Below are 27,502 nucleotides of genomic sequence, written 5' to 3' on the forward strand. Positions count from 1 at the left end.
AATATTTGCAAAATAGTATGTACTTTTTAGTGTTGAATGAGTGAAAATAAGGTAGGTTTACAATTCAACATGTTTATATTACCAAATCGAGATTGTAAACTTCCTTTACTCTTTTGCACGAATGTTCAAATTGTTATCCAGAAACTCTTAAAACATTGTCAATTATACATCTAAATGCAAAAATGATATATGCACAGATTTTGAAATTAATAGAATAAAAGAAATTGTACATAATTGATAACAGCATTATGAATGTCTAATGTGGACGCACGTGTATCGAATAAAAAACAATAAGTCAACGAGTACAATATTTAAATAATTCAAGCCTGTGACGTCTTCCAATAACTGAATCAATTGTTTATTCTACAAAAATTTCAATAAATATGATTATAACTATTGTCTCAAAGTAATATATTAATTTATTCGTACATTGCGAAGAGAGCTCTTCATTTTTATTTAAATACGAGGGGTGTCCCAGAATTACGTGGACTTTTGCTGTAACTCAAAATCTACTGAAAATAAAAACAAACAAAATTAACATGAACAAAATACAACTTTATTGCATAAGTACAAAAAATTTCAAAGTTGTCCGGCAACTGGATCAGTGTCTGTGGGCGAGGTAATGAGACAAGGGGTAGCGGGTGCGGGGCAGTCCATTCCGACGTTACGACGTCATTCCGGTGGCGTCGCTAGTTTTTTAATAAATGCGTGGCGTCGAATGTCAGTTTTTCTCACCATAGTCGCCGCCTAACTCAATACACCTATGGTGTCGATATATCCACTGGTCGTACACCACCCTGTACCACTCCTTGTCAAAATCAGTCACCAATTTCTGCGTTGCGAACGAGAGTTCCTGGAAAGTCGAACTTCCGTCCCTTATTTGTCTTTTAGCTACACGTATTGTGTATAAAATTAATATGTACAGTCGTAGCATTTAAACTTTGGTTTGGTATCTACTGGACACGGTACCTAAACCACGTGACATTTTGTAATAATGAAGACAAATTTTTGGAAAAGCGTTTGTATTGATAGGTTATTAACCTTGGACGTTTTCTGTACATCCCCAAAGTAGAACAATGGGTTTTGTTTTTGATCTTCAAAAAGTCTTCTAAATGTGATATGCTCAAGAAAGAAACATCGATTACTGCCTTTACACCTGATTTAATCATCCCTTTAAAAACGTTCGTAACATTTTTATATCAAAATTAAGCTAGAAATGCAAATAGTTTGTTTGTTGTCTTCCTTATTCGTTGAAGTACATATTTATTTAATGAAAGTTTGCACTAAAAGCAAAGTGTTAACAGTGTTATTACTTTGTTGGTTCCTTTGGCGTTAAAGTGTATATTTTATGAATTCTTGTTTAATTAATATTCAAATGTCCAATACTAAGGATGACTAAATCTTTAGATATTAATATTTGAAAATTTATGAGAAGCTTTAGTACATTTTAGTTAATGATAATTGCACTGAAAGAGTATATGCTTACTTTATATTTTATACTTTCAGTGTTTTCCTAGAAAAAATAATTAAATAAGTAAACCGTGTGTCGAAAATGGCACGATTAACAAATTAACCATAGCGTGTATTATCACTAGGAGAAGTTTCTTTTGTTTCAAAGAATCGCATTGCAAACAAATCAAGTAATGAAATTCTTTCAATTGTCTTTACATCTATTTCGTGGGTAAAAAAGATACAATTAAAAAGACTCCTGAGAAAATTTGATTGGTAATTAAATCTCAACTCAAAGATAGATATCATTTGAGTGACATCTTTATTTCGTGTCCATAATCTTTGGAGAATGAGAATTTGTTCATGATATTGGTTTTTAACAACTAATATGTTGCGTTTCAATCACAATTGGCTTTACTAAGTATAATGAATAATTATATTAGAAAAGACATTTTAGAAAGTAAAACCTTGTCGAATTATTCTATAGGAAGATGGACTCTCCTCCCTGTCGGAGCTTCTTTGTCATCGTTATAATAGCCCTTAAATTGTTTAAAATGTAGATATTGATGTATAAGTTAGTGCTGATTGATTACTTAATAGGTAAGAAACAATACTATAAACAGAATAATGTTGTTCTCTTGGAATATAACCATCATAAAACAAGTTGACAAAGAAAAACTTTCAAAAGATTAATTTACTGTTGACGGAAAGTCGATGTACGTTTAGAAATTAACTTTACACAATAGAAAGCAGGGGGAACTTTTGATAGGCAAAGGCGGTATTAACCATGTAAGTCACATATGAACCAACATGTATTTTAATGATATGTTATTTAACAATATATACTTAGTCTAGTAAACGTGATGATATGGAAATGGTGAGTTTTATACCATTGTTATTTAATGTGGTAGATATCAAAATAATTGGAAAACTTACTAACGACGGAAATTATAAGTATTTCGTGTGTTCTTACAGGCATATGGCATGTAAATTTTTTGTACGTTTGTAATTTTTTTGTTTAGTCATTATTACAATGTCGTATAAATGGGAAAAGACACCATATTACTAACAGATTCTACGAGTATAATTTAATAAATTAACAGTAAATAATGGCTATGTTTCGACAAAAAAGACACATGCTGTTGACAACAGAGCAAAACTATATTTGATATCAAACTTGCTGCCGAACAAATTAGATATATGAATAATTAAAATCGATGACATGTTTAACTTATCAGAGTAAAATAAATTAGTCTCAATACAATTCCATTTTCAATTAAAGAACATATTTACGATATATACTATACGCTGTTTCGGACATTCAAACATTCAAAAGATATTCAAGACATTATATTTTAATGCATGTCATTAAGTATATGTCTTTAACTTACACAGAAAGAATATTTGATATTCTAAACTCTATCTGTCTAGCATACTTTTGGTCAATCCTTAGGGTTTTTTTTCAACAATTTCGTTTGTAATTTAAGGAACACGTTATCTTGCATGTTAAAATATTGAACAACAACTTAAATAAAACAAGTAAACGCGTGGTCAAAATGACACGAATTACAAATGTATCATAATGTATTTGATCACAAGGAGAAGTATCTTTCTTTTGAAATAATGGCATTGTAACAAATCAAATGAAACACAACCTTTCAATGTTCCTTACCTTACACCCGTTTTCTTGTACAGAAAATATTCCTAATATTAGCATAGTTGATTGGCATTTATTCTCAACTCGAAAGCAAAGTTAACATAATATTGCTAGTCCAATGTCTTTGAATAATGTCTCTAAAGTATTGTTTTTGTTAAACCTATTCTGTTTTGTTTCAATCACCATGACCGTTTTGAAAGATTATAAGTTTCCATTATCCTGTTCTGGCAAATCGGCCATGAAGATTGCCTTCCTGCCTTTTAAAATATTTTTTCATCAAAGCACAAACACCTTGGTATTTGATAAAGCTTGGATTGATGTCAGCGAGTGCTGATTATTGAACTGGTGACATTACAATATAGTCAACAAAAGAATTTTGTTCTCTTGGAATATGAGCGTCATTAAATAATCGACAAAGAAATTTGCTAACGTATTTTTGAACTCTAAATAGATTAAATTTGTGTTTACGGGGCGTAATAGCTTTACACAATTGGATGCAGGATCAACCAGTATAAGGAGAATGTAAATATCGAAGGTGTTATTGACCGCTGAACTGATATCATGTTCTTTTGTGATATTTTATTTAGAAATATATAAACGTGACATTATGGAAAAGTTACATTCATATAATTGTCATTTAATGTGGAAGATATCAAAAGATTGGATAACTTAATTACGACGGAAAACATAAGTATTTTGTGTTTTATTATTATCATTAGTGTTGTTGATGATGATGTTGTTATAGCTGGTGTTGTTTTATTTACATGTATATGATGTGTATTAATGTTATCTTCAGTTGGCTTATGTACGTGTTTATAAATATCTGTATAAATATCTCTTTAGTTCAGTGTTTTAAATATATGAAACATAATGAGTAGCTTTTATGATAGTATTTTTGCCTTCCAGTAGTCTTATTGAATAACGTATAAAAGAAATAACGTATGACATCCATATTTGTTAATTTACAGTGCTGTTAAATGAATGATTATCTGCTACACGATATATAGGCATTTAGTTGTTATTATTAGTTATTCATGCTTGAAATTAATGTAAAAATGTAATATATTATACAATTACATGTATTGACTTTTGAGTTATTGCATATTATGTGGATATTTACCAACATAATGTCCTATTGACCGATGGGGTAATTTTGATCATTTTACAGACATCAATGTTCGAAATATGTATTTAATCATTGATATTTTTATGTTACGTTGCCGCTGTCCCATGCAAAGGATCAATGTCAAGTAAAATGATATCACTTATTGTTGCCACGGACATGCTTACAAAAGGATTTCTCAATTGCTTCAGTTACAATTAACTTTCGTATTTTTCTTTGATAATTGATTGGATTGCGTATGAGAAGTTCGTTACTTTGTATAAATACTTTGACATCTAGTTTAAAAGAAGAAAAACAAGAATATTGCATTAAAAGCAAATAATAAATGCATTTATAAAACTTAGATATAATTGACTTATCAATTATGTGAGTGATATCAGTTCTAATATCTGACTTTTTAAACCAAGTTATTCTTTACATTTTTATCATTACATATCATATAAACAGCGGAAAGCAAGCCCAATAAATATCTGATAAAAATCTAATTTGGAAAATTCTTCACGGCATGAGTAACCAATGACATCTTCGGAACAATTTATGAAAATATAGAAAATTGTTTTGTTGTGTTTAAGGCATTGTACAGGAAATGTTATAGAATCTATTCAACGTGTCATTTTTTAAAGTGTCATTTGCATTTATCGTTGTTTTAAATCAAATGTGTGTGATTCTTTGATTAACGAGAGTTGCCTGTGATTCTAATTGTAAAAAACAATAACAATGTCCCAGCGATATTTTATTGAACTCGCAGTGTCATACTGGAAATAGCTATTGTAATTATTAGGAAAACATTGGCTAAAAACAGATAAAAAAACCTGGCTACATTCTGAAGAACGAATACACCAGAAATAAAACAATATCCCGGCATGTCATCCACTCGGTACAAGTGATGTTTGAACGTCAAAATGATTAATGTATATTCATATTAAAAAAAGTATTGAGCGATGTTATTTCGGTCACGATGATGTAACGCCATAGCTTCGATGCTTAGATTCAGCGTTACTTTTGTATACTTCCTGCGTTATTTTCACTTTCCTGCGTTACTGGTTATACACATTCTGCCAATGGACTTACCAGATTATTGGCCTCTATTTAAAAGAGAAATAATGAATTAATCCATGAAGTTTGACTTGACAGAAATTGGCACTAGATTTCTATATATATTTGTTTTGTACAACGTTCCGCTATGAATTTTATTATTACATTTTATATTTGTTTGTTTGTTTGTTTCATTTTAGGCCTTTTCCCAACAGTATTTCAGTCATGTAGGCGGGTAGTTTCCTAACCATCGTTCCTGGAGAATTACACCAGTACTAGACTACCTTCCTTCGCGCTAAACTACTAAAGCATCTCCCGGGGATCGAACCCACTACATTTTATAAGAATTTCTTGTGTTCAGCATTATTTATTCATTTCTGTAACAGGAATTAATTGATTTTAAATGACATCAACTTAATTAGGGTATCGATAATTTTTTTCATTTTTTTGGTATTTATTAAAAGAGCAGTGTAGTCAGATATGTGTGAACATATTCTCACATCATGTTTCCTGGTATAAATAAAATATATTTGATCGGTGAATATTTTCTTAACTGGCAGACGAAACATTGATTACAAATTGTGATATTTTCGAGTTAATAATCTAAGAACATATGATTGAATATCCGGAGTGTATGTTGTTTGCTCTCTAGTGATTATCTTATCAGACGACTACAAATCGCGCGAAAATTAATTTTAAGGTATTAGATGCCTAATGCAGAACCTCCTTTCTGAAGAGTATTCATTTTCAGTGAGAATTCTGATTTACGTGGGGTTCACGCCCTACTCGGTGGGCCAATTTTTAATTTTATAATTTTAATTTTTATTCTTTTTGTCTGGTCAAATTATGGTATTTTGTGTCTTTTTTGGTCTTCTTGAAAAGTCTTGAAGTCAGATATATTTGCAAAAAAATGTATGTATTTTTTAGTGTTAAATGAGTGAAAATAAGGTAGGTTTACAATTTAAAATCGAGATCATAAATCTCCCTTACTTTTTTGCACAAATACTCCAATTGTATTTGTATACTAGAAACTTTTGAAACATTGTCAATTATATATCTTATTCATTTTATCATGATAGAACAGTTGTGCAAAATTGATACACGCAGCTTTTGAAATTAATAAAATAGAAGAAATTGTACATAATTCATAACAAAATGATAAATGTCTAACGTGGGCGCACTTAAAGTGTAGCGAATAATAAACTCGTGTTTAAAACATAAGTCAACGAGTGCAAATAATTCAAGTCAGTGACGTCTTTCAATAATTGAATCTTTTGTTTATTCAACAATAATTTCAATAATTATGTTTATCATTATCATCTTTAAGTAATGTAATTATCTATTCACTTTCATGATGTGAAACTGATGTTCATCGCAAAGAGAGCAGTTCACTTTTATTTAATATTTGTATAAATATGTACAGTCGTGGCAGTCAAACTTTGGTTTGAAATTTGCATGGACACGGTACCTACACCACGTAACATTTAGTAATCTGCGTTGGGCAGAAAAGTCGGTCCATTTAATAACTTGTTTTAATACTTCATTTTAAAAAATAAGTTAATTAAATGTATCAGTGAAGTATTATGAAATATTATGAAGTCATTGATTGTAATTAAGGTACTAAATGTTGCTTCGGTGTATTAATATAAATGCTTATGTTGTTAGTTTTTTAATAAGATTATCAGACATGTTTTTACAAGTAGTTATATTAAAAAAGAATTCGATTGTATATTATGACGTATACTTATACTTGAGATTCCCTTGTGAAAACTAAAAATGTAAACTAAATTATTTTGTTTTCAATTATTCAAAACAAACATAGATATCACGTGCAGTTAATTAAACAATCCTCGATCCCAATTTCTGGACAAACCAGTGCATTTGAGAAATCATTATTATGACCTGTGGTGGGCTTGACAAAAAAAATATGTCTGCTGGAATTGTGCTTGTAAAAAGACTAGCTGGTTTTGTATGGATTATTCCAAAAATGCATGTTTTATTGCGTTAGCACTTCGTGCTTATTGACTAAAATTACGTGCATATTTTACGAGAAAAGAACACGATATCTTTATTGGCATTAAAATGTAATTACGTTCTTTTGTTTTAACAACCATTAACAAAATGTGTAATAAATCTTCCGTGGAAATAAACACTGCTGATCAAATGCAAGTTGAGAACAAGATTGATTTCGCATCATGTCATGTTTACCTGAGAGCAATCAATTCTAATAACTTTCCTTAAATATGATACCTATCAACAGAATTATTGATAAAAGACACTTGAAACGAAATTGATCGGCGTTGTTGTAGAGGGTGGCAGAATTTTATTAAAATAAAGATACGCTTAAAGTACACAAAATGTGGACATTTGACTACGTACGAGAGCAAATTCACGCATACTCTATGGTTTGTGAAACATTTGTTTTGAGTTCTAGACTTTGGACAATGTGCTGGAAAACAGGGGAGTTTACCTATCTGTTTATCCCATGTGAATAGAAGACTACTAGTGTTGTGAAAAAGTTAATGGATGTTTCATATATAAAAATACAACATAGATATTACGATATATATTATTTGGCTAAGCTTTGACATTCTAATTAATACATTTATGTCTTCAGGTTAGATGCTTGAATCACCAGGATTAAAGACTAGAATGGAAAATAAGAAACCAGCTGTGGAGGTCAGGTTGAATGGTGTAAGAACTAATTTGACTGAAACAGTGAAAAATGGCATCATACCTAACGGAGAACCTCAGGCACACTCAAGTGACGTCAAATATGGAGGAGCACGTGACGTCACAAAGGATACGAATGCATCACAATCGTCAGAGGTATATTGTAAAAAAGATATAATAGATCTTTATGAATATAAGACAGGAGATGTCTTATTTATAAACGTTTTTTAACTTGAGAAAAATAAATGAAGCGACCTTTTAGTGATATTTATAATAAATGAAGTTTAAGTAAATCGCCAGCGAATGTCACATTCATATAACATGTTTTCAGATCATTAGCTTACTCTGTTTTTCCAGAATAATTAATTTACGCGTTGCAACGCTTTTCATTGAAATCGGGCTTAGGGTAGGAATAAAATACTATCTTCATTTTTTCTAAGTATATTCAAACAGTCTTTTGTATATTTTTCTGTTTTAAATATCCCAGTTGATCTAAGTAAGAAATTCAACTTTCATATTTCATGCTTTTGATCCTCAGTGAAGTTTCTTTACGAGTTTCTAGTTATAAGACTACTGATACATTTTATAACAATGGAGCCAAGTGAAGTCATAATGATACTAGTATTTAATACGAAAGAGATGTACAATTATTGCATGTTGATTCCAGACCTTAACTTACTAGGAATGAAGGTCTTCGCTATCAGTATAGACCCAGGCAGCCTACACATTCATGCTGTCAGATCAGGCTCTATACTGTTGGTAGGTCAATTTTTGAGTCCATCAAATTTCAAATGGACGGTCCCAAATTTAAAGCAGGGCAAATACATTATACACAATTTTATTCTGCAGGTAAAAGATAATGTCCGTCTGAAAATTTTCAGGTAAAGCCGTTTCTATAACAGTCCCACTCAAACGTTATTCGTACATTCATTTCACGATATTGTTTGTGACTTTACAAACTTGATTGTTTTCTTTATTGACTCAGAACTGTTGACTCTTTCTTTGTTTTTTTGTCATGAAATATTGAACAAACGGGATTTTTTATTTAGATAAAATAATTCTATTTTTAGTAAAATATCCTTTATACAATACATAAATATTGTAAGCGCTTATCTTTTTGTTGACTTTAGGGTTTTAATGCATAGGTAAAAAAGTGCGTAAGTACTTTATTGTTGGAAGATCACTACAAGCGCGGGTATAAATAAAAGAGAATGGTATATCTATAATACCGGTATAATAATTTATAACCCTCTTACTTCAATATTACACAACTTAATGCATTGTAGCATTTAACTTTATGGACGTAAATTGTAATTTTGAGACAAAATCCACTTTAGAGCGGACTCGACATAGTCAAATATCACCCTTAAATACACAGTGACACGGCCGAGCTATTCAAATATACACATAAATTGTAAATATTTGCAGAAACTAATGTTGTCATTGAAAAGTAAATTATTAAATAAAGTTTGATGTTTAACCTGGAAGGTGAGGTGATCTATGATTCAAAATTGATAGTGATATTATATCGTTGTTATCTCTGGAATGCTATTAAAGTGTTTTAGAAAAGCAAGGATTTTATAACAGAAACCTGCATATTAAATACAGATACTTTCAAAGAAATTTTGTGGGAAAAAAAGAGGTTTGATATACATTTTTATGAAAACTTTTAATACTTTATTATTTTTTTTCTAATATTTAATGACACATTTTATTTACGTACTTAAACTTTCATTATACATGTATTTGTAAAGTATACATTGCTCCATAAATGATACTAGCGGAACATTTTCATATCTATTTTTGTTTCATTTGACAAAAGTATATATTTTTGCCGATTAGTAATATCTCTTATAAATTAAAAAAGGGACACCGTCAGAAAAAAATCTCGATGTAGCTATAATAAGACAATAAGAAATGGAAAACAACAACATGACTGTAAATTCATTTTCTTCTTCTTCTTCTTCGTCTTCTTTTTTTTTAAAGTATATTTCGCTAGTTACAGTTCGCTCTCATTATCATGTGAAAATAGATTCGGATATTGTAAACAATTAGTCTTAAGTAATTGTTTTTATTGAAAAAAAAAAGCAAAGTGACATAGAAAGTCTAACAACCTAAAGTGATTTATTTCTTCAATATTTTAATTAATTTTTATGAACATTCCCAGTTTAATTATATACATGTTTTTCACCAGTACGAAGTTTAATAAAGTGTACTGAATACTTTTCCTCCCCTTTATGTACGTTCCGGATATAACAAGCAGCTTTTGAAAACAAGTTCTTGTTCGATTGAACCATATCCGTTCATATCCCCCTTGCCATCATTGATTGGGGTATTTACCTTTGAAACCCCGGTGATCCGACCGAAAAAAAACGTCTTATTAAAACGGGTTTTTCTATTGAGTTTGCGTACGAACATTTCAAATATAGACGGTTCAATACTCCAAAAATATTACCCTTTGTGACTGATCTTGAAGCGTATAAGCTGTGATAAAACTAACTTAATGCTATTCAATCGACTCAGGTTCGATTTCAGACGCAGATTTTAATAAGTTAATGTAATGTGTCAATAAATGAAAAACTGTTTTCTTGTCGGTATACTCATTATATAGGATATATTTGTTGACATGTGATCGTTTTAAACCGATGAGAAATTTAAATTTATGTGAGTTTTACTAGTTTATATATTTTAATCATGATGTAAGTAAACCTTTTGTAGCTTTAAACCTTTGAGCTATATAATTATGTTATTTAAAATTAACATGTGATGTTAAGGTAAAGCCGTTTCTATTTCAGAAGGCCACATTGGAAATAAGATATATATGATTGTTATTGTATGTTCTTAATGTGTAACCTTCTTTAAATAAAGATATTATTATTATTATTATTATTATTATTATTATTATTTTTATGGTTTTTAATTTATGGTTGGCTTTAAGAAAGTGTATGCAATGTTGCAATCTGTAAAGCGTACCTCGTGCGCAAAGTCACTTCATATGCATACATTTTTCTTAATTTAGTGGCGAGAGTACTACACATCATTAGTAAAGTGTTGGATAACAAATTAATTTTTCGAGAAGTTGCATTTGTCAAACGTTGATTTTTCACTCTCTCGTCTTTAATGTGAACATGCACAGCAATGTCTGGCTTAAATAAACCGTTACTAGCCTGATATAGTATGCAAATGCTGGTGGATACAATTACAGATAAGGTAACATTTATAAAATACTTTATAATTTTAAGATTTTAATCTTATTTCCATTCCCTTTTTGCAGAAGAAGACTTTTAAGTCCGTTGTACAACGCCATTTCGTAAAGAAAGACAAGTTGTTTGTCTTGGTCCACGATTTACTAAAGTCCATAGACGACGAGAAACAAGCGCAAGAGGATCTCCTCACCTCCTTCCGAATAGCAAGAGAAATAACCGAACCTATACGACGGCAAAGTGTTGCTTCAACTCCCCATCGAGTGAGGCGTCGGAGAAGACGTGACGATACCCCACTTCTGGAAAGGATTCAGCAAACTCGACGACAATCTCTACAGCCTCTCGAAGATATCGCAATTTACGATAAAAACGTTGCGGCTGTAGGTGAACTTAAAGTGAAAGCTAATGAAAGTGATGAAAACGATCTTGTTAATAACAATAACAAAGGCGATAAAACAGGTGAAATACTGATAACAAATTCAATGAAGCCACCATCAGCAACAGAAAGGGACTTTACAGCAGGAAGTAATAAAAGGGTAAATGATAGTGCCATAAATGACTCAGTCAGCAGTGATACTGACAGTACGTCGTCAAAAACACGTCAGAGAGCTAAAAGTTCTCCTGCTGGTGAACGAGAGAAAATCTCTGCCAGTTATCAACTTAACAAGGAAGGAAATACACGAGAAGTTGATCGGTTGGTATTAGATTCTGTCCTTCATGAAAATGAAGTAGCCGAGGAAGAAAACACTGAATGTTCAGACAAAGAAAATACAAATACATCTGATAAAGTCAATAAACCTGAAGATGTTACTACAGTAAGAACAGATGAGTCCGAATGCTCAGAACTAACAGTGGAAGTTGAAACTGATTCAGACAGCAGCCAAGAAGAGGCAAATATCAAAGGTAAATATAAAAAAAGTTTGGATGAACGTATATCTGGCATGCAAAAGACATGAGCAATTTTGCTAAAAACTATGATTCTTAATTACGCTGTTTGAATTTGAGATATTTTAAAGCTAGATTAAGGCGGCTTAAACCAGCTGGTCCATTCGTTTAATATGTCTTTCTATAGTCAATAGTTTTATAATGGTAAAATACTTATCAGATTCGATGATAAATAATTTTGGTTAAGCACTGCATTCGTGAGATTTCGGTTGTCAATGAAATAAATATTCCCAATAGAATTTACGATGTATTTCTTAATAACATGCTTATTTCGCGCATATTAGTAAAGCTACAGTATAACCTCTTCATAGAGGCCCTGTGTGGAGCAATTACCTCTTTACTAACCATATTCTTTCTTCCTAATGTAAAGATTTCCACTATATTTACTTCAGCAACTTCTTGGCTGCAACCAAACAAACTGTTTTCAAAAGGATTTTGGAAATATAATTGTTACAAAATAAGAGCCAATGATAAAATTATTCTCTTTTTTAAAAATACTGTTAACTGTTTTATGTGGGTACATAAATGTGTTAAATAGTATGTTATTTTGTGTAACTTCTTCACTAAACTAATTGTGAGAGTTGAGTAAAATAATATTAGGCTCGCAAGAAGTTCGCATAGTATAATTATATTCAACTCGTTCAGCCGTGCACAATTCACTGTAAAAGGCACCGAATGATATACTTATGAAATCATGTAAACTCTCTGGATAGTTAGGCTAACATCTTTTGGAAAAAAAGTGAGATAATATGATTAAAGCTCAGTGTAGATCTATGTATTTTTCAGATAATGGATCAGATAATTGGCCAATGAGTAACATTTATCAACAATATCAGGACACCAAACATTAAAAACTTTTGAGAAATAAAAAAAGCCATTTCTGGAGCATAATTGGCCTTTAAATTAAGATATACAGTAATGATGAGAAGTCGAACCTTACAGGAGTGCACATGTTAACGTCGCTATCAAGTAAACGAAAAAGTCGATCGCTGTTATTGAAAACTTGAAACTAAATAGAAAATATGATTAGATATCTGATCAAAGTAAACATTGTATATTTTTCATATTGACCTGTTAAAACATCCCAGGAGTAAATACCTCGGATCAATTTCATAAGCATTATTAGATTGAAATGACTCTGGTAACATTGTGAAACTAAGTAAATAAACCGCCAATATATCAGTATTAATAACTTATCTAGTCGATCGCTTTAGCCAAATGCCATGTTCATCTTAAAATACTTATGTTGGTATTTTCTCTGTGACAAGTTATCTTTTTCGGATATTTTTGGAATAATGCGCTTAACTGAAAAAAAAATGTGTAAAATGTGCTTCCTGAATGGGGTTTGCAAAACAGTGTAACGTGTTAATTTGGATTAACGGACAATCGCAGTTCCTCCGCGTTCTCTTCTCATTTGAAAAGTACATGTATGTATGTGATAGAACTAGTCTATCGAAAAAGATATTTTTTCTTAAGAAAACTTAATGCCGAAAGCTAAGAAGATATACGTTTGTCTTCATTCAACAGGAATACATAGGAAGTTAACCTGATTTCATTTAGGTCACTATATATTTGGATAATTACATTTTTATGAATGTCGGCAGGAACTCAACTCACTGCGTGTATGTATGCATAACGATTATCGAAAATGCCTTAAAGTATTTTTTTGCGTATTGAAACAAGTTAATACCATCCGTTTAAAACAAAATATGTGGTACAAATTAGGGCGACGGTATCTTATGAAATGTGTGGTGTTTGTAACGCGCAAATATTATGGATGGCTTTCAATAACATGGTTATCATAAAAAGTACTGTTTTACAAATTTGTTTTCAGTTATTGGCGCAAATGATGAAAATGACAACGACTTTTCCGACGATGGATTTGATGATAATATAGATGAGTTTAAGAAACTAAATGATCCTAACTTTCATATATCTGTCATGGAATACAACAGAGCACCTGCAAGTCTTTATCCATCATTAGACCCTATCGCCGAAGCTTCTTCCGAATCATTCCAGTCAATGCCGACGTCTAGTCGAGATAGTTCCAGTGTTATCGAAATAGAATCAAAGAGGAGTTCTCTGCAATGGATTGATGTAGACCATGCAAATAATTCATCATATGAGAACAAAAGAAGTTACACAGGCCATTCGGTACATGATGTTCATGAAAAGAGTGAACCTGACCGATTTGATATGACTCGTCCGTATAAAACTAGAAATAACACGCGTCATGTTGTATCAGAAAAAGATGGGGAAATTGGTAAAGAAAATAACGGTAAAAACGTTGTGAATAGTGAAAGCAAGGATAAAACAAGAGAAGAAAACTCTTATATCAAGTACGCGGAGTACACATATGACGATCAGTCTGATACCGACGACAAAACTGAAAAAGCTAAAAACGATTCCGAATGCACAAATGCAAAACATAGACATAAACATAAATCAGGCAATGGGCATTACCAGTCAAATAGAAACAAGAAAAATGATCATTGCAAAGAATTTATTAACACAAATGGAATTGATTCGAAAGATATGAGCGACGAAAGGGACAAAAAGAAAAGGTCTAAATCCAAAGATAGTTCTAATAAGAAAAGCATATCAGTGGACATTCTTGGGATGTTTGAAGAAAATGCTGATCTCCAAAGAGTTTCGAGAAGTGAAATTATCACTCCGAAGCAATCTGTACGGACAGAAAAATCCAAGTCTAAACGTTCTCCTAAAAGATCGAGGTCAACTTCTCCAAGAAAGAAACGCGGTCACGAAAGACGTAAGTATGATCTGACACCACTTCCACCAGGGTATAAGTCATCTTCTGACAGTCGCAATAGATATACTAATTCGGCGCATAGATCGAAAACTGATTATCCCTCTAGAGCTAGCAGTACCAGCTCGTGTGATGACGTTAAAGAAGCTTATAAGACTTTGCAAACTATGAAAGACGAGCGTCGTTATAGAAAACCCGATGCAGTCTTGTGGGAACGGCTTGAAATCTCCGAAGCGGACGCTAATGATAGATTAGAGAAAGTGAAGTGGGCAGATAGGTGTGATAATAGAAAAAGATATGCTGGTGTCACTGAGGAAGATAGAAAGGACAATAGTGAAATGGATGGACGAAGAATAACGTGGAATATTCCTATATATGAACAAATAAAGAATATTAAAGGATCGAAGAACGTGCCTGATATTTCCAAATTGTCCAAGGTAGATATATCAAATAATACCACTTGCACAATATTTTAAATCATGCAAATTTCAGCAATTTTAAAGAAACAATTTTTTTTTTAACAAAACACAAAATGTTATGTTTTTTTTATTAAACTCTATCTTCCTGGGGAGCCTAGTGGCTTTGGTTTCTAAACCTAGGGCACATGGATTTCGAGCCCAACTGAGATGACGTCCATGTTTCCTCATAGAAACCAGTACCGGTTAGTTACAGGAGGCAAAGTCGAGAGTACTCCAAATAATCTTTAAGTTTTCATCATAAATGAGCTAAAATACATTTGAAATTAACTAAATTTAGTTAAACTAAGTAAAACTAATTTTAACCTAAGCAGCTAGAATGACGTCGTTAGCCTTTCATAGACCCCAGTCAAACTTAAGTTATAATAAATTCATGTTTACTTATGAAAATTGTCACGGTAAGATTTTCATTAAGGTTTGATGAATTTGAAAAGTAGAAATAACTGTCAAGAATTCTAGTTGGCTTTCCAGCTCCAAGTGTTAAAGACGACGACGTTATTGGCGACACAAATACGTATACATACCATTAACATGAGAAATTGAAATGATATTTAGGCTCATTATGCCTCAGAATTTCTTTCTTTAAAAATGTGAAACACCTGTTTTCAATAATGGATTTAGAGTATGTAAGATGTTAAACACCTAAAGAAGGTAGCACTGAATATGCAGAAATGTGCCGCAAAGCTAGCAAAATGTTTGACTTCCATACAAAAGACTAGTTCAAGATCATTATACCAATTGCCAACAGAACATAAGAATTAATAGAGTTCATCTAGCAAAGAAACTTTCTAAAAAATGTTTTTGAGAAATAAAGATGAAAAGATGATAGCTTTTTAGGCATACCTTTGATACATGTACCATGAAGTTCTAAATATCTAAACAATTCAGCCATTTTGATATAAAGATATTCAAGAACCGAATAAAATTTTAAGATAACAAAATAAATAAATAATTAATACAGTACTAGTAAATAATCAAATTAATTAAACTTTGAGTTTTGTTTTAAGCTCGCGTATCATTTCACTTCTTCACCATGTTACGCCGTTTCATGAAATACAATAATGTTTATATTTTTCCATTCACAGACGATACCGCGAGAAGAACGTGTTGGACGTCTATATATAGATCTGAAGCAAGAACGACGTGCATCCGGGTTCTCAGACTGTAGACCACTAAGTGCTCCAAGACAAACGAGAAAATTTGATGAATTTACGCATCTGTGATGACAGTTTTATGTTCGTGATTCGTAATTGATCAGATCTACAATTAACTTCAAGAATAGTTCGCATGATTACCACATTTATGACAAAGAAATGTGTTGTTATTTCTTTATATAATATTTCATTATACATAACATTACAAGATACATTAAAGTTCAATTAAAACGCATAACATTTAGTTATGAATAACATTTAGTTTATGCATTATACCATGATACATTTCATTTGGTTATACATTAAATTGAATGAATACATTTATGCATTTCATTTTATTTATGAGTGTCATAAGTACTCGCAGATGCATGTAAGTTTACTATATAAAGGTATTATTGAAGAGTGGTGTCTGCGCCAAAACCTACTTAATACTTATCTTCGCCGAAGAAAATGGAGTCTATGCCGACAGACTTGAAATTATAATATAGCAATAATCGTTCTACTCAAACGGTGAATTGTGTCAACAAAGGTAATGCAGCGTATATGTGCGTGATTTACATGTTTTACTTAAAATAAAAACAAACAAACAAAACAAAACCAAACAACAAAATACAACAGCCACAAATTGTTTAATATCATTTTGTATTTGTGTAACCATGAATTAATCCTTTTGAGCGTTATGCTGACGTATTTGAATAAGTAAACAGTGCCACCTGTGTACAAACACAAAAACATGGTCATTATCCGAATAGATTGATGAAGAACTTGCATTATTTACGATTGATTTTACAATGATGGTAGTAGAGACGTCAACGCGCCGAATTTCTTCATGTATTGTTAGATATACGAGATACTGAATACAACTCCAGTAACAGCTCACCCTTAAAACGACCGTTTTATTGTACAGTATGATATATTATAAGATCGCCATTTTAAAACAGTTCTTATATTAGACTTTGATATTAAGTTTAACAATACCTCTTCAAAAATTTAGCTGTATATTTACAATCTTAATGTAAAGGCACACTGCTGTGGAAGTAATCTAATTTGTGTCTCAACCCGTCAGTAAATACGGGTGTTCATTTAATGCCAGCAGAAGAATCGAATAAGGTTATACAGGTGTATCATAGATCAAATGCAAAAGATGATGATTAAAATTATGCCAAAAAAAAAAACATGCAACTTTCATAGAAAACAACCCCAACTTAGTTCAAGCAGACAAACTTTCAATAACACCGACATCATAGAATGAAAACAGGCTTTCTTTTACCACGACTTCAATGAAAACACTTTTTTATTGCCAATTCAACGCAATTTTGTTTTTATTTGATAATTCTTATTGTTTTTGTGAACAGTAAAGCATAACCAAACATACATAGCGTTATAAAAATAGTAGTGAATATTTATTCATTTTTTTTAAACTCTTGAAACATTTTTCCTAAAGTTGGATAAAAAAGCCCAAAAACAATGTGTCCGCTTCTATGGAAGCGGAAGTTTTGAAAATATCCAGAAGTATGAAAACATTCCATACATGCATTCAACTTTGAACGACTGTCTTTTAAGAAACAGACAAATCATATATACATTCATGTATATCCTCATTACATGAACCCAAAGTACTGAGTAAAGGATTCATTATTGTTCAAATGTTTTACTTTAAGCATTATTTCAATTTCTCCGAAGATGTATGAGATTTCATACCCTCTGTCTTGTGTAGTTTTTCCTTTCGGAAGTTTAACATGCATCATTCCGATCTTTGAACACGTGGGATCAGTTACAACAACCGGATTGCGGCTTGTTGACAGAAATAATTCTATACAGGCAGTCCTTTCATCGTCAGATGAAGGGTATCTAACTTCAGTTATTCTGTGGCCAGTTTCCACTTCAGTTCCCTGTCTGACGAGCACTTTGAAAATGTCTGTGCACATAGGTACACCATTTATAATTTTCTTCAACTTGCCCGGATGTTGCGATGCATCAAATTCGCCAGACGCTCGCATGCCGTAAGTGAACTTAGCCTTTCTACTCGCAATTATACCAGGATTTTGTCCAAACAACACGGCTCCTTTGAGAACAGCTAATCCGGGCTCTGGTGGGAAAATAACCTTTTTCATTCTGAATTCATTCTTTATGGCATCTTGAACAATCGCACACTCTGAAAATCCTCCGACGACTAAGATCGTGCCGATATCCCCTACATCTGGATCACACAGAAGCTCGCGCATGTGTTCACAAATATGACTTACTGGATTTTGAAACATTCCTATGGCAATAGCGGGATCTATTCGCATTCTATTGTCTTTAATAGTTATCATATCTCCAAAGTTTTTGGACATCAGCGTTTTGACGAACTCTTTCCGTAGCTGAGAGCCTCTAATTAGTTCTTGGTTCTCCTCAAGTTTGATCATTTGGAGTGACAATGGTAATCTTATTTTAATTGGTTTGTTGCAATCAGGTTGTATCGCTCTCTTTGTAGTTTCGAACTCTTTTAGAAGATCAAAAACGTCATTCAAACACTCCTCTTGGAAACGTTTCAATGTTTCTGCACCAAGTACATCTCGAAGTGTATTTATGAACGCCTTGTCTACTTGTGTTCCACCCCAATTACCTCCATTTGCTTTATGAAGTTCCCTGAGTTTACCATTGGCCATCTTTTGGTGTAAAGTAATATCAACTGTTCCGCCTGAAACAATATCCAATTATTTATTTCTTACTAAACCTTTATCTTTAGGCTACTGATACCTACAATTGTTTCTAACACTATTTTAATTGTTAAACAAAGAAATCATTTAATTAAATTACTTTATAACAAAAAATGATCGAGTCAGCAAATGGGTATGCTTTAAACGAAGTTCACTATCTGCATTAAATTGTTTATTTTGGAGCATTAACTTTTTTTCTAAATACAGTACTTAACTTGTTATCAGATAAAATAAACACCGCCTAGGCATTTTAAACGTTTATAAAAGTAGGTGTTTTTTTAGACAATGAACAATAAATTACCTCCAATATCAACAACCATATATTTTGAACCAACAGTTGTAAGATCATACTCATTTCCGTCTGAGGAAACCAGATAACGTACATTCTGGCACCAAACCGAGGCTGCTTCCGACTCCAAAGCGAGGCTAAATCGATCGTTTGGTATACCCGCCTGAAATATATTATCATAATTTAATAGCTAAGCATCATAAAGAAGCTAGTTAAGAACCTTTCAGTAATAAATATTTGCATATACATATGTTATAAATTAAAATAATAAAATCCAACCTTTGTTACACACGTTCACAATGAGTAATTTTCGTTTATTATACTTTCTAACATCATATATTCATTACTAAGGGAGGAAACTCCCGAAATCAAAAATCAAACTTACGTCTGCAGCGGCTTCCCGCATAAAAAGCCTAGCTCTGTCGTCCCAGATAGCGGGAACGGTCAGCACAAAATGGATGTCAGTTTCTTCTATGACCATTTTCCCGCTTCTTCTCTCGTTGAGCGTGGCCATCACGTGCTCTTTCAGGTAACGTATAGACATTGAGAACGCTGTTATAGCTGGAATCTTTACATTTCCTGACAAGTCTGTGATTTCCAATCCCTTTGATAAATCCTACACAAAAAAACGGTTACAAATGTCTTTATTTATTTCTTTTACAAATCCCTAATTTGTGCAGTAGATATGACGTATCTATTTGGACATTTCTATGAAAATAGATTAAAACAATTAAAATGTACCTATACAAATATTTAGAAACTGTTAAATTTTTACGAGCCTTCATTTCTAAAAATATGAAAAATACCAGGAGTTCCTAAATATAAACCAAAACAGTGGGGTACATACCCCCATGCTTCCAACAACGCTCTTGTATGAAATTAATGTACCAATTAAAAATACGAAATTTTACCCTGTTTTTGTATATTAAACATAAATTAAGAACCTACCGGGTTGTTGTAAAGCTTCATCTTAAATCGGCGGAAGAGAGCCCATCCTTCAGATTCGCCATCTTCCAACAGTTCCGTATACTTTTCTTCAGCCTCATATCCAAATGCACTGAACTTCCGGTCAGGGTCAACAAGCAGTACAGTCGGCGTTTTCAGAGAAACAAGGCTTTTGGACCAGTTTTGGTTAGTTTTAATGTCAGTAGGTTTTGATTTGAAGGAGAATGCATACCCACTGAATGTGGTACCAAAATCTATCGCAACCACGACAAATGTGGTGTTACCGGACATTACGTCATATATGTGATATCACTGTAGCCCCTAATTGCTGAAAATAGAATAAAATTACTTGTTACTTCAAAAACGTTAATTTAAGGACTCAGAAAAATAACAGCTGTCTTTATTCTACTTGACGTCTGATTTCAGCGTTTCATGACGTCACCAAAAGTCCAAATGCATGCGAACGTTAATCATTATCTTAAAACGTCACAATAATTGTGCTGATAGTGAATATCATATATTATGTTAATGTTGTTGAAATGGTTTAAAAACTTACAGCTACCATGAATACATTTTGACCTTTAATTTCATAGACGTTTAAAGTAGAAGTATAAAATAAATCATTCTTCTTGAGTTTAAACTTACTTAATCCACAATGTATCCTTACATTTAAACATCCATTAAAATATGACCATAGTTTTGTTATATGCAACACTCACTTGAAATAACCTACTTCTTGACATTTATAGCTATCATATGCAATTATTTATAAATCCACTAAAAAAATAAATGAAAAAAATAACCGTCTCACGAGACTAAAATCGTGTTTAAACAAAACTTTACATTGTAAATAAGCACTTCAGTATCAATTTCGAAATAGCCCGTATTTGGATACGGTAAGCAAATCTTACAAATCTTTTTCATCTCATTAAAGCAAGCCAAAATAACATTAAAACTATTTAACTATTTTCTCAAATCATTTCCTTCATTTTTTTTTCATTCAAATGAAACGAAATGTTTCAATTAGTAACATTTATAGGTGAGTTTGATTACAATCGAATGCAAATTTTTATTTTAAAAAGTATATCCATAGGTAAGTGTTTATATTTCAATAGACATTTTGTGTGAATCCCGAAGTGTGCGGCTAGTTTTAACAGGTGAAATGGACAAACACTCGTCTGCAATACCAGACCACAGTGTAGAAACATAGCATTTACTGCAAGCCTACATATGTTAATTTGTATGGGTTATTATGACAACATAGCTTTTAAAAAAGTAAAGCTATGAAACGGTCGCTTTTATCAAAGTTAACACCACACAATGTCAAGGTATAGACCACAGGTGTGTTTATGGTTTGATACACTTGTGACAACGACAATATTTTGGCCAGGAGTGTTCTATTTTGTATATCACATGACCATGCTGTAATAGTTTAAAGTTAATAAGTGTAGATACTAAGATATTATCTTGGATTCATTGCTATTTGATACATATGTAGGTTGAAAATTACAATAAACACTGATGACCTATATTCTAGCGTGTTTTACGGAAAATAAATAACGACAAAAAATGTAATAATAGTAAATCGCATACTAAATGCGTCGTTGAAATTTGACCAGAGTAATTTAATGGTTTTATCAATGTCATCTAAGACTTTAAAATGAAAAACAACAATAAACAAAACCGTTCCACTTCTTTAGTGATAAATTTTCATTGATCCACAAGTCGTCTGCTATTTTTGTTATCATTTATTAACTTAATATCGATCCCGTTTGAAATATATTTCGTTATGTGTGACGGATCAATACATAAATTCTATGCAAATTTTTAGGATAAAGTAGGTCATTCATGAATAAGTACAATATTGTACGTATTAGATATCCTTTGTAAATTCCCCGAAAATTCGGTGCCAGCCTAGTCTAGCCTTAATGCTAATGTAACACTTTATTGCATTCTGTAGACCAAATAAATACATGTACTATATACATGTATTAAGTCTTTAACGTATTAAATTTTGAAAATCATTTACTTGAGACTTTTATAAAGGGGTAATCTTATTATAACTTACAATAAAATATTGTCGCTAAACGATCGAATTACAAACTTATGTTATGAAAATATCTGAGACTTATTCAAGCGAAATATATGACATTTTAAAACGACCTTAGCACAGCTACATCTTATGTTGTTATAATCAACATTTAGGTTTCATGGTTAATTCACGCAATTAATTTAAATTGACATTCCAAATATACATTTGCATTTATGCTTAATAATTAACTCAGCATTAATATTGAACAATAGTTTAACAAACAAATGCCTTACCTTTAGGTCCTGCTAATGTCTTGCTTTTTAGATTTTTTTCCAATGTCTTAAAAATCGGTTTAATAAACGTTACTTTAAACTTGTTTATTCAGTAAGTTCTATGCTATGGATCAGTATGTTTATATATTTGATCAAAATCCTATATTGAGGTTTTACGGTCGTTACACTCCTATATAAAGTGTGTAAACATGGGTATTCACCTGTCCGTATCATAAACATGATATATTTGTAATCAATCTATTTAAAATCTTGACTCAGTCTTAGCTTTTACAATAATTTCAGAGCGGAAATATTTTTTCCGATCAGTAAAAAATTCCTATTTAGTTTTCAATACAATATGGGGAAGTAAATTGAACTTCATAATAAAATGACACATGTACTGTGTACCCTATGTGCATGGCTGTCAATGGGCAGGTTCAGTTAATCTGTTCGATCTTTGGAATATTCAGTGGAAATATTTTCTTCAATAAGAAATAATTTCCTACAATACAAGATTTCCTATAATACAAGGAAGTAGATCCTGGCCAATTCTTCTAGTAAATTGTAACCAAACAAGAGCTGTATATGCTTATAAAAATAATGAATTTTGTTGGTTTTAAATCTTTAAGACCCATTAAGTCTTAAAATGATACTCTTTTTCATCTTTCGTTTTTTTGTCTGGTGTCCCGTTACAGTTTCCAACAAGCAAAGTTGAATTTATATCCCCCGCCGAGTACTGGTACAACTGGAGACATATTAAGGCTTGATTTACATATTTATCATAACATAAACAGTAATATTCTTTGTACATGGTAAAAATTCAGGGCAATAACGGGGGTAAAGAGTACTATCTGGACATGCAAATGAGATGCAAATTGCCTTTTTGTATAAATGGTTCCAATAAAGTTTGGTTGCAATCAGTACAGAAATAGCAATATTGCTATAATATAAAATATGCATACTGCATAACTAATATAAGGCCATAACTATGTGTTGAACCGTAATGACGGTTCCCATAAAGTTTTGTTGAATTCCTGCCAGTAATTGCAGAGAAATAGCACGGAAACGATTACTGCTCTATATATGCATAATGCATAACTTATTAAGGGGAATAACTCTGTGATGAAGGCTGGAACAAGGCAACAATATGCGCATCTCTTCTTGGTATTGATGGTTCCCATAAAGAAAGCCAGTAGTTGCAGAGAAGTGACAGGCCAGTAGAGCGCCGATAAATGGCACTTGGTTTACAAGGTAGAACATTAGACTGTGAATCGGGCGACCCGATGTTCGATTCCTGAACGGTATAGTGACTGATCAAGAACTCCTTTCCAGGGCAATTCACACTGTACCTTTGTTCTAGCATGTACAGAGGGCATCAGTTCCTAGTGAAAGCGAAGGCTACTGGTACTGCTTGACAGCCAGCCGCCAAGGAACGATGCGGTGGCTGAACTTGTGTTCTGGTGAATTAAAAGTGTGTTCCAGCCGTGATCTAGAGTGTAAATAACAAACAGACATCGATGCAGTATAGTGGAGTATCGGACATGCTATCCCTGGCTTATTAGTCCAGAACAATACCACTGCCGCTAACTGGTTTACAAACTCTCTCCAGTTCGACAAACTGATTCGGTATATGAGGCCATATTATCAACATGATGTCAACTGTATATTCAGAACAGGATGGCTTATCATGTCCTGTCAATTCCAGAAATATAAAAGGAACACACATATTAACAGTAATATTTTAATTTAAAAGTGCATCTTTTGAATGCTTTCAACATTACAATAACAACAATTGTACGAAATAATTAATAATCATGCATACCAAAAAAATATTAAAAGAATCCATTCAAAGTAAACATGATAAACGTGACAAGAGTGACCTGCCCTTTGGATAACAATTTTTATCTTAAAATTTATAATTATTAGATACTTAAATCGTATCTCACTTTTACATACTTTTACATGTATTTTTAAACTGAAAGAAATGTATGTGTAAGATAAAAAGAAAACTTGTTTGTTTTATGGAAGTATTAAACACATCTCATACATGTATTTAAGTGAGATTGTTTTTTTAAATTGCCACTTGAACTTCATATTCAGAAAAAATACTTCAAAATTCTCACTAAGGAGTGATATATTTTCCATATTTTATCAAGACAGATCTCTAGCTATAACAGAAAGTGAATTTCAAAATAAGAATAAATATATTAATAAATTTATAGAAAAGACGGACAGTAACCTTAATGTTTTTAAGAAAAAAAATAATCTAACAATCAAGTACATAGTAAAGTATTATCAAATAACTCTACTTTTTCATATTTGATATTTTAATTTAATATTTAATCCATCAAAAATATTTTTACTGTTCTGTAAAACTTACAAAATTGAAAGATCTGGCTTATAAAAATGTTTATCCCAAGAGCAGATCACTTCTTTTAAAGAAACTCTCTTGGCACAAGTTTTAATAATACAAGGTGCAGATTTCTCCCCTATCAACAAAACAACAAAAGAAACATTCATTAGTTAGGGAGTGACTGACCTTTGTCAAAGGTCTATAATTCAAATGAAAATATACCACAATTTCTTTCCACTAACACTTATTCAAAGAATTGCTGATGTTTGCAAAAAATGGTGCTTTGAATCTTTTTTAAAAATTACTTTCTTGTGAATTGTATGATAAGCTGTAAATATTGTTACCACAAATAATACAGGGGCAAAGTGCCTAGGAAAATTGATGTCAATCATTCAATATGACAAACTTTGCACATTAGACACAACAGATATGTGCCTTGCACAACTGACATAACTTTAAAGTGTTTGGTTTGTAAACCTATAGAGATTTAAAGGAACTCATGATACCAATTTTTTTGTCATATAGAGACTGGCAATAATTTTTAAAAAACCCTTTTCTCATTTCTGTGTCAATTTGGACCAATAATGTGTGCAAAAATTCAGCTGATTCCCTCACTCAGTTTTTCTACAATATTTATTTCAATGTGATTAAATGACCCAAAAATGAAGTGTTTAAACTGTTTAAACGCAAACATAGTTCGGTATGATTGTTAGAAATCCAAATTTATATTTTCAGGCTTTTATACTACAGTGGAGATCCTTTAAGGATAGAAAATATCTACTTTTTAGTGGTAGATGTGTTTTTGTGGCCTGACATACTATCTTTATAAAAGTTTGTTTCTTTATCAATTAATACTTAAAATCCCGTCTCCCCTTCAATTGATAATGAAGTCTGAAATTCAAATCGCACCATATCCTTCGCACAAAATATGGGACTAAAATAGTATATTTCTGTTTCTTACATAATAATTTTTTACAGAATAATATGTAATCATTTCACACATAATAATATGTAATACTTTCGTACATAACAATATGTACATGTAATCATTTATAAAGTATTTGTACATATTGAATCTGATGCATAAAAATCCCATAAAGAAAATGGCAATTCAAGAATTATATCTTTAATAAAATTGCCCCAAATTTAGAGCTAGGCCAGCCTGACCTGACTCTGCATATATATTAGTCAGCTTATCTGTTTTAATAAATCGATACCCAACTCCCCTAAACTAGTAATCAAGTCCATTTTATTTTCAAAATCAGCCCGGAAAAGGTTAAGAAAGAGAGATTCTATTATAATTTTATAAAGAGTGAAACCTAGTATCTTCATAATAGAAATGAAATAAACCTCTATATTACATGTATTATGAACCATAAAAAACAGCTTAAGTCCCAAAAACATTCTTATTTAAAACAATTTATCCTAGAAACACAAAATTATTACATTTGTACTAGCTTTACACATTTTGAAAGATTTTGTCCATTCAAAACTTTTTTGTTTCCCTTAAATCACAATACAAAAAAGTTATTGTCGGCTCAAAACATTTTATGTCTTTTCAAAACATATTATGTCTATTTAATCATTTTTATGTCTGTAACACTCATATTAAACATTAAACTATAAGGAGCCAGCTAACTTGCTGTCCTATATCTATGTCTGATTAATGAATTTTTTCGAATTCAAACAACTTTAGTATGGTGGCAAATACTGTAAAATCATTATTATTTGTGGGGCACAAATTTTTGTGGTTTTCGTGGGAAGGCCAATCCATGAATTAACGATCCGACAAAATTTTATCCCAACAAATACTTCTTGCCATGTCTCTATTCTATATATAACAAACATGCATTGGCCCTTTTCGCCGATTTTTGTGTAATGAATGCCCAGAGGCAAGGATTAAATTTATTGACAAGCGCTGTGTGATACGTAAAGATATGTACATGCAGTAAGTAAAAATGCGCAGCGATTAAGTGTAAGATTACTTTGCATTAGGTTATCTATTTTATTTTTTTTAAAAGAAATTGAAAATCAACGAATTTAGGAACCCTAGAAAATGCACTTTTTGATAAAACCACGAAATTTCATGCCCACGAATATAGGTGAATTTGCAGTAAGTGCCATTTACAAATTTCACCAAAACATACGAGAAAAACCCACAAAAATCTGTACACGACTTAAACCATCTGCCATAACTTGCAAACTATACTGTCTGACTTATATCAAATAAAACCATATACGCATGTGTCTGACTAAAAATTTCATTTACATTCATCAATACTTTTAGAAAGAAAAAAAAAAACAAATGAGCCGCATCATGACAAAACCAACATAATGGGTTTGCAACCAGCATTGATACAGACCAGCCTGTGCATTCGCGCAGTCTGATCAGGATCCATGCTGTTCGCTTAGCAACCCTATTACAAG

The 27,502-nt window shown here is 31.8% G+C and overlaps 2 protein-coding genes across 3 annotated transcripts; one reads left to right on the top strand and one right to left on the bottom strand.

The window, feature by feature from the left end:
- Positions 1-7,405: 7,405 nt before the first annotated feature.
- On the top strand, positions 7,406-17,657 carry LOC132739276 (putative uncharacterized protein DDB_G0281733). The gene is made up of 4 exons (XM_060726951.1): positions 7,406-8,093; positions 11,212-12,043; positions 13,920-15,289; positions 16,414-17,657. Exons 1-4 carry the CDS (start codon positions 7,887-7,889, stop codon positions 16,549-16,551), a joined length of 2,547 nt encoding a protein of 848 aa, XP_060582934.1. The 5' UTR covers positions 7,406-7,886; the 3' UTR covers positions 16,552-17,657.
- A 215-nt stretch (positions 17,658-17,872) lies between these two features.
- Positions 17,873-22,904, bottom strand: LOC132739277 (heat shock 70 kDa protein 12A-like). Of its 2 annotated transcripts, none has more exons than XM_060726952.1 (5): positions 22,744-22,904; positions 20,422-20,746; positions 19,859-20,089; positions 19,486-19,636; positions 17,873-19,165 (listed from the first exon to the last, which is right to left on the bottom strand). In XM_060726952.1, the coding sequence occupies exons 2-5, from the start codon at positions 20,707-20,709 to the stop codon at positions 18,084-18,086; spliced, it is 1,752 nt and encodes a 583-aa protein (XP_060582935.1). In that variant the 5' UTR covers positions 20,710-20,746; positions 22,744-22,904; the 3' UTR covers positions 17,873-18,083. The 2 variants fall into 2 exon arrangements, with proteins under 2 accessions (XP_060582935.1, XP_060582936.1); XM_060726953.1 differs by lacking the exon at positions 22,744-22,904 and adding an exon at positions 21,064-21,200.
- Between the last annotated feature and the right edge of the window lie 4,598 nt (positions 22,905-27,502).

Source organism: Ruditapes philippinarum, unplaced genomic scaffold (genome assembly GCF_026571515.1).
Source record: "Ruditapes philippinarum isolate M1 unplaced genomic scaffold, ASM2657151v2 ctg8213_1_1_1_1, whole genome shotgun sequence".
Lineage (NCBI taxonomy): Eukaryota > Metazoa > Mollusca > Bivalvia > Venerida > Veneridae > Ruditapes > Ruditapes philippinarum.